The 15278-nt window shown below is 41.8% G+C and overlaps 1 protein-coding gene across 1 annotated transcript in view; it reads left to right on the top strand.

Annotated features, from left to right (window-relative positions):
- snd1 (staphylococcal nuclease and tudor domain containing 1) overlaps nt 1–15278 on the top strand; it is a 137283-nt gene that overhangs the window by 54528 nt on the left and 67477 nt on the right. The window contains exon 16 of the mRNA XM_042078130.1: nt 843–952. Within this exon, the coding sequence (XP_041934064.1) occupies nt 843–952 (110 nt within the window). The remainder of the gene's footprint in view (nt 1–842; nt 953–15278) is intronic.

The following is a 15278-nucleotide window of genomic DNA, read 5'->3' as shown; positions in this document are numbered from 1 at the left end:
TCTGGCATCTTTAAAGAGGTGTGCAAAACTCATGGCATAGAAAGTGCATCTCTTATCATGAGGGGTTCCAAAGCTTTCTAAAGTTTGAGGAGCATTTGGAGTAAAAATAAAGGGTTGCCTCTCCTTATTACCTATTACATATTACACCCACACTCATTTGATTTTATTGTTGCAGGCCATAGCCCACATGTCAGTTTGCACAGTTAGAGTTAGAGTTCATTGGTAATTTGTTAATAAACTGAATAATTTAACTATGTAGTTTGTGTTTTATTGCCATTTTAATATTAAGGCGGTGTTCACAATGACACGTTTTTCACCTCCAGGCGCTGTAATTGAATGTTTTCCCTGTGGAATGGAGCAACGGTCCATGGCAGCGCGCCTCGCATTTATAACAAGGGAGTAAGAAAAAAAAAAAAAAAAAAGCGAGGCTTCTAAAAACACGAGGCGCTTAAAGTTCCAATTAGTTTAACTTTTGAGGTTGCGTTTTTTTCTTTCAACAATGAGTTGTTGCTAAGCTGCCTGCCTTAGCTAAGTCAGGGAGCTAGCAATTTAGCTAAAATCTAACATATAATCGCAGCAACATGTACACAATCAATGTCTACCTCGCATGTTTTTAACATTCACTTATTCGGAATACTCACGTTCTGAAGGTGAGAAAAGTGGACGTGAACTGTGAACGGCACTTAAGGCAATATATGGCTGTTTAAAACACGGTATTCTGTAGTGAACCTTTGTAGCGTTGCATGTGATCATTTTTGCTTGACTGGTCTTGGTGCTCCTGAAGCTGGCTGCGGAGCAATGGGATTTGCTGACGCAGTGTGACGCGTTCTTATTTCCTGTAGGCATCGAGTGCCCCCGTGGCTCCAGGAACGTTCCGGGCGGTGTTCAGGTAGCGGAGCCGTTCAGTGAAGAGGCCATGCTGTTCACCAAAGAGCTGGTCCTACAGAGAGAGGTAAGGCAAAGGTGTACGGGCTCTGTTGATGATGGTATGGAATTGGACATCCATTTCCATTCCATTTTTCTTGTCTAATGTTGCTACAGTCAAGTCTAAAAAAAAAAAGCCAAACACACACACACACACACACACACACACACACACACACACACACCGTACTACATCAGTGACCACCTCAGATACTCACTCTGCTCGCGTTCCCCTCTTTAAGTCCTATCTAAGTGTCCATTATAGGTGAGCTTGATGGAAGATTGACTATTTTAGCTCATTGATTACAGCTCATAAACCATAGGTGGAGGTAAGGGGTACTAATTTAGCCCCCTAAAGAATCCAAAGCCCCCGTAAGCCTCCCCTTTTAGTGCCTTTAGAGTTGGCAGAGATGAACTCCTGAACTGCTCCTATTCATCCCTCTTTTTTCCCCCTGTGTGCCCTGCTCCATTTACCCCCTATCTCACTGTTAGCTGTCACCCTTCTTTATTATGGAAATGCCTCGGTCTCTTCTGAAAGAACTGCTAAATGAGTGTAACCTAAATTCAAGGGCGCTGCTCTGTCCTCCTCCCTGGATCACTCCTTTCTTTCTTTCTTTCTTTCTTTCTTTCTCTCTTTCTCTCTCTCTCTCTCTCTCTCTCTCTCTCTCTCTCTCCCTCTCCCTCTCCCTCTCCCTCTCCCTCCATCCCCATCTCTTCCCTTACTCCCCTCCCTGCTTTTGAGAATGCTCTTGTCCGGCTCATTCCTGATTGTCATGGAAATGCTACTTTTGGCCAGAGGTGCAGTTGAAGTAGAGCTAAAAAGCTGGCTCTGGAAATGTTAAAGAATCTGCTTTCAAAAGCACTCTGGGAGTGGAAAGGCATTAGTAACGGTGCTGCAGGAAACAAAAGTAGCTAAATTCACACCATTTATGTAGTGTTTCCTCCATTGTTTCTAGAGTATGTGGTCCATCTAACCAGGCTAGAAATCTGAGCCCTATTCATGTCAGTAGGAGCATAAGGGTGACATTGAACATCCAACAAATATGTTTGAACTTGCATTGAGTTGTACTTGTGCGTTGCCTGCGTGTGGTTCTGTCTGAATGCTTCTGCTCTCGGGATATTTCATCTAATTTGTTGTGAAGCTGAGAGTGTAAGCAAACAACAGTCTATTTACAGTCGAGCTGTCTGTGAGCGTAGTGGTGATCTGGGACCCATGCTCTCCTCCTTACCCCACTATCCGAGATACCATTTATTCATCTGTACAGGGAGTTAAGGTGAGGGTGGACACAACTTTTTGTTATTCATGTGTTGTTCCTCCTATCCTGAATAAATCATTCTAATCTAATCCATAGTATTTCTGTTATATCCAACCATTTTTGAGCCCCCACACACGTTTTAAGAGTTTTTGCTATAATTGCCCCCTCCCCCCTTTTTTAATATTTTTTTTATATAAGTGGTTTCACAGATATGGAGAAGGAGTGTAGACAATCTGCCTGCAAGCCAGGGGTCAACCTCAATCAGTCTGAGGTTTCTTTTAAAAGAGATTAGCACAAGCCTTACTCCCTCAGCTCCGCTTTATTTACTGTAGCACGGCTGTGTGGGTAGAGGGCTTCGCCATGGGATGCTTTCAAGAAACAAGGTCAGGGTGTGTGTGTGTGTGTTTGAGGAAAGTGTGTGTGATGAATGACACTGTTTAGTGTTCAGCAAAAAGGAGGTGTGAGGTATACAAACTTTGAGGGTCCAGTCAGAGGTTGTTGGGGTGGATGGGGTAAAAAACAGTAGCTCCAGCTCAAGTTGGTTGGTGAGTCATCCTCACACATGACGCTACAAATGCCTCACTCTCCTGCAGATCAGTCGGCACCAATGACCTTTATGTTCAAACCGTTTACTGGATTGTGGGGGATGTGTCCTCAAGCGCATCAGGTGTGTGTGTGTGTGTGTGTGTGTGTGTGTGTGTGTGTGTGTGTGTGTGTGTGTGCGTGTGCGCGCATGTGCACACTATATGCTCATGGTGGAAAGTGGTGCACCATTTTGTACATTTTCTTCCATATTTTCTTTGAATGCACTCACTGCGCCTCTGTTGTCCTTGTTGTCCGGTCAAAAATGAATTGGATTTCTCTTAGTATGATGCCCGAGCATTGATTTCTGAATACCAAGAAATGATGTCGCTCTCACAAATTGTGCTGCTGCTCGCCCTCTCTGTCATCCCTCGTTTCAGTCTCCCTCTGTCACCATCATGTCACTCCTCTCTTACCTTCCGTCTCAGCCTCGTCTCTCTCTCATCCTCAATCCTCTTGTCGTTTCTCTCTTTCTGTAGCTGTGGTTTGTTTGAATAATTGATGGAAAGCTCCACAGACAGTAGTGTGATGTGGAGTTTCCAGGGGAGGGCTAGTGGGGCACCATCAGAGCCCAGGAAAAGCTGTCAGATCTCCTGCACCGTCTGGCACTGTACCACATGCTCCCCCACCACACCCCTTAACACAGACCACAGGTACAATCAAAGACCCCACTTTCACATGACCTGAGAAACCTATAAACCAGGGGTTCCCAAACTTTTCCACTACAAGGCCCCCCAAATACCACTAGGTTCTGGCCAAGGACCCCCTTGATGTGTTATTAAACCCATCGTCAATACTACGGCAAATGTGAAAATAAATGAAGCTAATCCTAATAATTATTTTAGCCACAAGCACTTTACGATGGAGCATACAGTGTGTAAAAATTGCATTTGGGGCTTTCTGCTATATGAGAGCTATCACTCTACTATTATTCCCAGTCATCATCATGGAAAATATAATGTTCAGATATGCAACAAATTATTATAATGGCATTGTATAACAACCCTCATAGTAATAGGTATATTTAAAAAAATTTAAAATGTATTTATTTGTTGCTTTTATTTTTCCTTCCAACTTGCTGAGGCCCCCTGACGGCCCCCTCGTAGCCCCCACTACTATAAACCATAAGAAATTGTTTCCCACATGTTATGAAGGACAATACGGGCCTATTTTAATTACGATCTTCACATGTGGAACACAGCTTTTCTAACCATCTGTTGGTAGGTTGATTTATAGTTGGCTTTCCTTTGCAGACCAGAAAATGTAACTTTGTGTTTTTCTGGTCTTGTACTCTCACTTCCATATCATTCTCACAGTTCACTGTGTGACGCAGTCAGGCTCACCAATCAGAAGGGCCGTGCTCCTCAAATACCAGGCATGCTCACAAGAAGTGGCCCAACGTAGCTGCTTTTAGATGGACTGATGCTCTGAATATTTCAAGACATAAACAGTAGCCTAATCAAAGTAGCCTACTCAAAGCCCTGAGTAACCCATGTGAAAGGTAATGTCCAAATCAGAGAGAGAGAGACTTCGAAAATTTGAAACTGGAAAGGCTGCCACTCATGTCAGCTATATTTTATCAGTAGCTTATAGTTTTCCTTGCGCTAATTAGCTTGCTCTAGCTTTCTACTATATCCTTTAATATTTCTGTATAATATATCAGTGTTCCTATAGTAGGCTACAGTCTTATCTGATTTTGCAACAACATGCCAACAAACACAGGTATGCAGTGGCTATTCAAAACAACGTAAAATTGTGCAATAAACTGACACTTCTACTACTTTGGACTGTCTTTAGACTTCAAACAAACAAACGACAATTCTGACTGCAAAGTCCCTTAATGGTCCCTAAAGGGCATTTCAGAATGCCACACCAGCAAAACATAACCAGCTACAGACAACGAGTGGCAGACAGAGTGTGATGTCACTTATAGGCTACCAAAGACTGTTTTTGAGTCAATCGTTGCAAATTTCATTTGATAATGCATCATTCCACAAAATGGTTTGTCTTCTCCATCATCAAGCTATTCAATAGGCTAAACATATAGCCTTGACTCAAAACAGCTGTTAGGCTTATGTCATTTTGATCTGTAAAAAATGTCACATGCAACCATGCTTAAATTCTGCTCACTGCACATTTATTATATTATGTAAGGGATAATGTATAGAACGCCGGTCATTATCGGGAAAATAAGTCCTGACAGGGCGAACCGGACCCCGAGACGCCAGAGGCTTGATGATGACCGGGGTTCTATACATTATCCCACTTATTATATGGCTACTTGCCAAAACAAAAAAATAAACTCCACATGATATGTGTCTTAACATTTATTTGTGACCGTTTCGTCTTGGCTTTTGCTGAGAAACAAATAGTTTGCAACACGCTGAACTTTAGAACACAGCTGATAAACCGTCTGCTTTCACTTTTTAATGGCGTTCCATTTGAAGAAGTTACCAGATTACTTGCGGAGTGATACAAAAGACGTTAATCAGACGCACAACACTCGTTGCCATTGAAAGCGGTCATTATATGTTTCAGCGGTCATTACATGGTACATATTTGACCGTAGAACGTTGGGAAATCCCATTCAAGCCAATGGAGCATTCATCAATATATTTTTAAAGTAGGCCTACCTGCAGGCATGTAATTGGGCTACAGGTTTTCTACAGGAATAGCATGTTTGAACAGGCACTGCACTAGTTGAATAGAGTACAGAAGCCATGACGTAGCGTTGCCAAGGCAGCAATTTCACTGGATCTAAACAAATCAATCTAACCATTGAAATTACCATTAACGGTGGCTTTCTTAATCTATTTCCATAATAACGTTTCTAAGATGTTAGTATATTTTTTTTTTTACACTGTAGGAATCGCATACTACAACATATTCATACCAATACGATCAAATTCGTGACTACAGAGTTTTATTTTAGCATGGGTTTCCTCCGTAAAAGAGATCTGCATGTAACTTCACAGCATGCAGTTAAAATCCTTAAATACATGGACGTATTTTGGCTTTATTTTTTAAGCATAAAACCTCACTCTTAACAGCCGCCAGTCTTTGAGAAGACGTGAAATATCCACTGAAATGTTGTTTCTTTATATTACACCTGCCAGGGAATCCGTGTTATGTGGGTAAGCTACTGCCTAGCAGGTAAAGCACGTTTAAATGGCTATAGCCTACATTTAAAACAATTAATTAGCTAGAAATGGTACCACATGTCTACATTCAATGCTATTTAAGCCACTTCGAAAGTTTGTTTAAATCCAGTGATTCTGCCGTCATGGAAACGCTACGTCAGACTTCGGTACTCTATTAAATTAAATTAAATATAGACCCTTTCAAGAGTTCCATTATCAGCATAATAGTTGGCCCCACAAGACTTCAGTTTTAACATTCCATATGTTATCTTAATGCAGAGGAAGTAGATTGGGATCCAAATAGAATGTTCAAGCATTGTTTTTGTTTTTATTGTTGAAAGGATCTATAAAGCATCTAGTATTTTGATGTTCTCCCTAGTGGTAATGCTCCATCACATGGTTTATATAGTAAATATTGACCTCTTAAGCTTGACTTTCAAAAAATGTAAAATCTGTTAGGAACATCACAATTCAACATTTTCCCCAGATTGTTCAGCTCTAGTAGAACCCCTCGGTGACACCCCTTGGATATAAAAAATGAACTGGAAAGAGTCCATCCAGACCTGTCCAATATACTCTGTGTGTGCGCGCGCACGTGCGAGAGAGATGTTTCATCAATGACAAATTATAAACTATGATGAAAGTGTCACTGATTCTTTGTAGACCTTGGTCTGACTGGTGATGTTGCCTCATCATCTATTAGGAATTCAAAGGACATTCTGCTGTGACACTTCCCCTTAGGGAAGGGTCTATGTGTGTGCGTCATTGTGTGCATGCGTCATTGTGTGCATGTTGTGTGTGTGTGTGTGTGTGTCTGTGTGTCTGTCTGTGTGGTGTAAAGCTTAAGTAATGCCTCATCTCCTCATCATCAAATGAATCATTGGTCCCGAGACAGAGATTTTGCTTTATACATCCATTGTTTTTGCATTGCAGGTAGTCTTCTTACTCTCTCTGTCTCATATCCATCCTATCAACTGGCCCCTCTTCCTATCCCCCTCTGGTAGCTGTGACGGTGCGTTTGTAAATTCAATCTGACGCGTTCTGGAATGCTCCGTGAGTGTGGCGCTCTGGATAAACACGCAATAATTCCGCATTTACAAACGGTTAATTGTGCTCGGAGTGGCAATTTACGAATGCACCCTATAGAGTAGGCTATATTCCTTCTATGTGGCATGGCGGTGCAGTCTTCATCCCTCTGTAAAGCTTCTTCCTACTGCACGGCCTTGCTCCATTGTGAATCTACCACCCCCTTGTGCCCTTCTTCCGGTCATACCCACCTATCTTCCTTGTCGTCGTTGTTCCTCATTCTCTCTCTATTTCAGCAGTCTCAAACCACCTCTCCCTCACTCTCCATCCTTTCTGTGTCCCCTCCCCCTCTTCCTTACTGGCGACCTAGAGACTGCAGCATTCTTAGTCAAGCTATGAAGCAAGCTGAATCACACAGGATATTTTTAACTGCCAGTTGGTCAAGTTGTTCAATCTTTTTTTGCCCCCTCTCCAATTATGTTCTCCCCCCTTTGCTCTCTCTATCCATTTCTCCCACCTCCATCCTCCCCCTGTCAATTTCAGTGCCCGTGAGTGTGAGAGGCCTTTTTGAGATGACAGTGTGTTGCTAAGTGACTGATATAGTAGAACAATTGCTAGGAAAGAGTGGGGCAACTGCTATGGTTATACAATAAGAAATATATCTTGTTTCTATCTCAATCATGATCTCAACCTCCCTCACTTTCCCTCTCTCTCACTTTTCTCCAGCCACCCCCTGCTGAAGTCACTCTCAGCCTGGTGCTGTTAGTGGCGTGACCAGGCTTGCTGGCTCTGTCACTGCAGACTGTGACATAACCTCCCCCCAGGACGTCAGCCATTTGATTTGTCCTCTTGCTTCACTCTGACCAGTGCCTCTGACACTGTGTGTGTGTTTGCAATGCTTAACAGAAGATGAAGTGGGCTTGTTTAAATGAGTGCAGACGGGAGGATTGTGCAGCGGGGACTGTGGATGGGTTTGAGCTGGCCTACAGTGACACTTGAGTGGACACGGAGGCCGAGTGCTCTCTGTGGAGGACATGCTCTCTCTGTGGCTTTGCAGAGGGCCCGCTGTTTTGTGTTCATAATTAGCCTCTGAGCAGTTTCTCCAAAAATAGCAACAAATTAAAATGTTGTCATTATTAAAACCGCAGAGATGTGGATTCACTTCAGGTGGTTAAGGCAAAATGTCTCTTTCGATCTCCTTCTCTCTATCCCCACACAAACATGTTTTCAATTACAAAATTGAAATAGGCAGACTTGAATGAGGGTGGTTAGCTATTTGGCGAACGTTTCTCGCACCCATCAGCGTCCTGTTGAGATGTGGAACAGCCCTCTGTGTCCTTCCAAAAATACCAGATATCCTTTGAAAGTAAACCCCTCATCCTGTGAATGCTTTCCTCCTACAAGTCTCAGTAATGATGTGATCAAAGGACTTTATTTGTTTCCCCAAACTGTTCCCACAAAGTTGGGAGCATGGAATTGTCCGACATCTTTTGGTATGCTGAAGCATTCAGAGTTCCTTTCACTGGAACTAAGGGGCCAAGCCCAGCTCTGGGATGGCCCCTCCTGTTCCAACCAGTGCACAAAGCAAAGTCCATAAAGACATGGATGGACATGTCTTGAGTTTGGTGTGTGTGAGTTTGGTGTGGATGAACTTGACTGGCCTGCAGAGTCCTGACCTCAACCTGATAAAACACCTTTGGGATGAATTAGAGCGGTGACTGAGAGCCAGGTCTTCTCGTCCAACATCAGTGTGTGACCTCACCTCACAAATGTGCTTCTGGAAGAATGGTCAAAAAATCCCATAAACACACTCCTAAACCTTGTGGAAAGCCTTCTCAGAAGAGTTGAAGCTGTTATAGCTGCGAAGGGTGGACCGACGTCATATTAAACCCTATGGATTAAGAATGGGATAGTGTATATCCCATTCAGCTCCTTCTTTCTGTTAACAAGGTCAGACTGTGGAGCATTGCAAAAGGAATAACCGGCAACCTCTCATTGGTGCTTACAGTACCTGCTGGCTCTCCATCTGATCTCTGACCCCTTCCATGATGGCTTGCTGAGGTGATTTGAGCTCTGTCCTGATACAGTACTGTGGACATTTGAATGTGTCCTAACAGTACTGGAAATAGAAATAGGATTGTTTTCTATTTTCCTCTTTTCCATTTTTAAACTTCATCACATCCACAAATATATTTGCTTTATTAGTTAAGACTTATCTCCTTACGTTTTCGTGCAGAGTGGGCATTATTTTAAGATATTAAATACAGAAAATACCCTTATATACAGTAAAGTAATATTATCTTTGAGTCATAATGTTTGTACGAACATGCTTGTTAGAGCTGAGGTAGGACATAAGTTGTAGGGCATAATTTGCACTCTGTCTAACTCCCAAGTGCCATACTATAGAGGTTTCCATGACAACAGGATGAGTTATCATTGATCTGACCTTGTGTTTCTAGGCCCAAGCTCACCTTTCCATTTGCCATTCAACACAAAGCATCTTTCAATTTGGCTCCCTTCCCTCTGTTGTTTAAGGTCTCTTTGTCCACTGCTTACTCCTCCATCCTCCCTGCTACCTTACACTCAGAGACGGATTTGGAGGAAGCGTCCACCAGTTTAAGGAAGGCTTTTATAAGTTGTTAGTGAGAAGCGTTTGGCTCTAGCCGACGACAACTAGGTTCAGCGCTGCAGGTTGCCAAGGCCCAGTCGATGTGCTGCTTGGCTGGGCCCTTTTTATCCATAGGAATCAGCTCTGTGAAGGAGTAATCCTGTGCTAGCTTACCCCAGCACAAAGCCTGACCTCTCCTGGCTGCCAGGACACTCGGAGCCTAGAGAAAAGGGTCTAATCTCAGCCACAGCGTCAGCGCTTTCCCCCTAAAGCCTCCCTGGAGTGGGAAGACCGCAGTCAAAAGGAAGGGCGACTGGAAGGCGATCCTTCAAAGGCTGCATATCACTTGGATACTGAATAGCATAGACAAACTTTACTATTCTGTAAAAATAGTATTGTGTGTGAGAGAGAGAGAGAGCACAAGAGATTTGTTGAGTGCAAATTTGTTGACATTTTTGTTTTTGAGTCTTCTTCTCAAGGCCTGTGTTTCATGAAAAGTAGATAAGAGTGTGTAATATCTCAATCATAGCAATAATCTTCTTTGGACGAGATGTTAAATGTTTAAGTTCCCTATGTGTAGTCTCTTGACACAGCTTGTCAGACACACACAGACACAGACAAAACACCAAACTTTTGTTATATTTAAATCTCTGGTGATCCATATGGAACGTTTTTGAGTGGTGCCTTGTTAAAAAAAGAGATAATGAGTTAATTACACTAGTGCATTAGAGGCGTTGCTCCAACAGAACTGTGTTTATGGTCATGTCAATTTGAGGCACTTTGTTGAACATGTGGTACAAAAATATATTGGCTGCACTACATGACCCAGCCCCCCCAGCCCCCAAGGTTGTAACCCTGAAGTTGTTTTTGAGGGTTGGTTCCTAGATTTGTGTGAGAAGGTCTGTTTTAGTGCAAAATGTTTTCATCCAGGAGACAAGACCAACAAGTGTAATTGCTAAAAGGGAGGCATGTTGACACGTTAATGTTGATTGTATCTTGACAGACACCCAGTTCAGTTCCTCCCCGTCAGCAGAACCCCTTTTGCTTTCAGGGCACACATTTAGAAAGCCTACAAGCAGTCACTCTTCAGATCGCCTTGTACTAGTGTCAAAGCAAACCACTCACTCGTGTCATGTTTTGCTAGGAAGTTTTATCCCTTGTCATTTGAGAATGTAGTTCGTTCGTTGTAAAATGGGACTATAAAAATAAAAAGGGAGCAAAAATACCCTTTGCCACACTGACATTTGAGCTCAATTACTTTAATGTGCACATTAAGACAGAGCATGCATTTGCACTTCTGCCAGCAAGCTCTTTGAAATGGAGCTTATTCACGCTTCAGTAAGGATCCTCAGCTGGAGCCGCCTTCACTGGAAACAGCAGCTCTGTTGCACCACAACACACATGTCAGGGCTCCTGTTTTGAATCAGGGAAGATACCCTACAACAGCCAATGCGTGCATCACCACAAGTCCATTTTTCTCCACGCATTACGTCCTCCACCAATACAAGAGGTGTATATAGCACCCAGTGTATTGTTTTTTTGATGGTAGCACATCCCCCCCCCCCCCCCCCCCCCCCCACACACTGTTGGCTTATTGCTCATGTTGTGGAGATTACTGTGAGGTGTTAAGTTTAGTGTTGGTTGAGCACCTCCTGCACAATTTTAAGGATTTTGTTAATATAGTTAGTTGCGCTGGTTTGAACAAACAGTTTGTAGAATTTGTGCCAGGAGAACGGAAAGGTAGAGGTTTGTCAAGATGTTTGATTCACTCCTCCACTGCAGTGAAGATGCCGAGTTATCAGTGGCTCAACTACTGGCTTACTGGGATACGGAGTTATGCTGGTAAACCAGACTTTCTCGTGTAACCCTTCTAGACTGCACATGTGTAAGTGGAGACCACTTACAATTTTACATGTTTGTACTATTTTAGGTTCAAGTAAAGTAGGTCATTAATTTCAGTCTTAAAATATCTCCACATTTTAAGTCTCATTGAAAGTATCCAATGGTGATGCACATCTTAATATATCCCCCAAGGTTACTACAATTGTTGTGCAACCCCTACCAGCAATGCCCAAGCTCAGAACCCAGTGGCTGTCACCCACTCAGATTTAGGTGTTTCTAACCTCATTAATGAGCCATCCTCTTCTACTGGGGTGGAAGGCAAATGTCAACAAGCTGCAAGCTACCATTTCCCTGCGCATCCCTCAGGCAACTGGCATATGATTAGAGAGGAGCATTCACAAATGAGCGAGAGCAGCGGAATAAAATAATAAAGTTAAAAGCCAAGTGCAACGTGTGTGCGCATTACATCTTTGATGTATAAGATTACCTTTGTATTTAATTAGACAGCCACTAATGACAGAGAGGTGTGTGTGTGTGTGGGGGGGGGGGGGGGGGTTGTTGGTGAGGGGGCTATCTAATTATAAGAACCCCCTCCAGGGATACATCCCCATCTTGGTGGGACTGACAACCAAATAAGTGGAGAGAGCGGTCTCGTGAAGCACTCGTTAACAGCTGAATGGGTGCCGCTTTGTTCTAGTGGCATTCTGTTCTGCAAGGAATTGGTCCTGCTGCTGTCCTTGACTTAACATTGGAGGATACAGGTCGATAACAAAATCAATCTAAATCCTATTTCGGTCTGTGTATACTACCGTTTCTTACCCTGTAGTATACTAAAATCTGTCCCCACTGTAAGTGCACAGAATGCTCATACTATTTTGCATCAGTGGTTAGATCTGTCAGTTGTGTTTGTGTATCTCTTCTGTTGTACTATTTTGTTCTTTTGTTAAGTAATAGAGTGTGCATGTGTCTATTTAGAGCTGTGTGTCACAGCAGAAGTTAAAATAATGTATAAATAAAACACACAGAAACCTTTTATGTCGCTGCCTGCTATGTGTGGAGGCATACTGTCTGTCCATTACAACACAACATTTTTTTTGATGACCTTTTAAGCAGGTTGAAGTATCTTCATCAAGCCTGACTCGGGTAATCACTATAAAGGCTAAACTGATTAGGTATTCAAGGTCACGTGAGGCGTTGCATATAATAGACCATTTCTCAAATACATGATTTCTTGTGTAAAGTCTCCTGCCCATTGATTTATGTACTTATGTACTGTAATCATAAACACTACATGACATTATTACAGGTGAATTTAAAAAAAGATTTCATATCATGGAAAAGTTTTATCTAAAAAAATTAAAACTTTCATATAATCTGGAGTTGTAACACATAAAATATTTCAAACCTTTTTTGGTTAGAATCTTGATTATGATGATTATGGTTTACAGCAAAAATCCAGTATCTCAAAATAGTATAATAAAGGATTTCTAACTTAGGCTGATTAGAGCTATTCTCAGGTCGACATTTCTAATTAAGTCAAAACACCTGGCAATCGTTTCCTGAGCATTTAATCTCTCTGGGCAGGATTTTTCCACAATATTGTATTTTTTGTCTGTCAATAACATTGGGCGTCTAAATTGCATCACTAAATACTATAGCCAGATGAGCATAAAGACCTAAACTCTTCTAAGACTGCACTGATTTTAAAACGGTCCCTTAAGGCTATGTTAATACTTTGTGTCTTTCTTGATGCTGCCAGCGTCTGTTTGAATTTTAAACCCATGGAATAGACTACACCTTGTTTCCAAAAAAAAGTCCTGCGTCTTTCTTTGCAGATCAGGGTGTCTTAGTTGAAAGTTTACCTTCTCAGAAAAAAATACTTTTTTGACAGATGACCAATTATAAGCTGAGTAGTGAGACGTCCGTTTCCCATAACAAACAGCAGAAATGGAGACTGTAGTGGTGGAGAAGTTATCAAATTTGAGCACAGTGAGCTATGACAATACAGCATCACCATATTCATTTATGCAGTAGAATTGGGCAGGTCCCAAGGTTTATGGTTAGTGTGTGTGTTAACTTTACAGCTTTTAGCTCACGTTAATATGGCAATAAAAGACTCCTTCAACTGCTGTTTTGGAAACAAATGCTGACAATGTTTTTTTAATAGAAAAGTGCCCTGCTTACCTTTTCTTGTCTTAAAAAGACGCCAGGTGTGAACATATCCTAACATCGTAACACATACCAAATCAAGAATACACATAGAAGATGCACCTTCTTTTTTGTTATTTAAAAAAAAAAATATATATATCTCATACCAGCAGCTGTGGTTGCTGGAATTTCAAAGTAAAATTATGTTGACAATGTACATATACGGCAAACAACTTTAATTAAAAACAATAAATTGTATTGTATAACACAATGGTATGCTTTTTGAATAACCGTACATTTTGTAGGCAACATTCTTTTTTGATGGTTATTATCTATGTCTATATTAAGTCAAATGGCTTATACATGGATGCCATACCAAATCCATATTTATGGGCTGTATCTTGAAATACATATGTATGTAGTAACACAGTGCTCTTAACTTATTTTGTCCTGTCCTCAATTCTTTTTTTTCTCCTTCTCCCTTGCTGAAAGCAGTGTGCCAATTCTACACTGACATACTGAATCACAATGCCTTTGATGCTGACAGCATTAAGCAGCTACCTAGTTTAATTCCTCCCCTTTAAAGCATCACTGTAGGAGCTGTTTGTCAAGCCTGAGCAGCAAACTGCGCCATATAAAGGCATTTTGCCGGAGCCTTTGCACACTGCAGCATGCTTCAGGGCCTTGGGGTCCTGTTGAAACATGTGCAGAGGGGCGCTCTTCTGCTGTTCCACTGCCATCTTCATTATGTTCAAACAGAGACACAGCACAGCGCCGTAGCTAAAATGTCTCTCTCTAAGATTCTGCTTCAACCAAAGGCCACAGCAAACACGAACAGAGACACAGTACACTAATCCTAGGCAGAGAAAGTCCTTGAGATGTTGCGCATAGCTTTAGAGAGGCTACATAGCTATTGACACTGGGTGATGACATGGGCTCTGACTGTTCCTGCAATAGATTGTGTTATGTTTGACATTGCATTTGCCAGAATGCATTGGTTGTGTGAGTGTAAAAACCGTTACTTTATTTTACACAATTTTGTTTTATTTTCTACCATGGAAGTTTACAAAAACTGTAAAATGCAATGTTGGACAAATGAACATAGTTGCCTTGTGAGGAAGTGTACAGTATGTACCATGTCTAACTGAATTTGACCACTTACTGTTTGTACTCTCTTCCAAAGAGTCTGTATTAAGCGTTTGCTTTTATAATTACAATATCAGTAGTCTTTGGGAAAGTATGCCAGTTTATTCTACCCTACTGCATGCAACCCCATTATGGAACAACTCAAGATGATTTTAGAAGTTGGATTGCATCATTACACTTTATACCCTTACATCCCCCTTATATATGTTTAGGGCAAGGCCAGGATGGTGAAGAACACATTTGGCCCAGTGTCATGCATAAGTCCACCCTACTGTACTTGTTAAACATGTTGCCTCACTGAAAAGTAACCATCATTTTCCTTAGGAAACCTGGGTACCAAGCGCCCCTAGTGTGTCTAGTGGTATTTTGTGGTGTTTATGGCATACAGGATGAACGTATTTAATTTGTAGGAGGTGACAATTTATTGTTTGCTATTATTAAGTTTATAACAGTTGTGTTATCCAAGTCGTTTCATGTAATGTAGACTACTCATCAGGGTCAGTTTATGCAATGAAACTAAGGCCATTTGTCCTCAGAAACCCCATGAGAATATACTTCCGTCCATCAATGGTCCCCAACGCACTGTGCATTCATGTCCTCCTTATT

This window comes from Alosa sapidissima, chromosome 22, assembly GCF_018492685.1.
Source record: "Alosa sapidissima isolate fAloSap1 chromosome 22, fAloSap1.pri, whole genome shotgun sequence".
Taxonomy (NCBI): domain Eukaryota; kingdom Metazoa; phylum Chordata; class Actinopteri; order Clupeiformes; family Clupeidae; genus Alosa; species Alosa sapidissima.
This window is presented reverse-complemented; position numbering and strand designations above follow the sequence as displayed.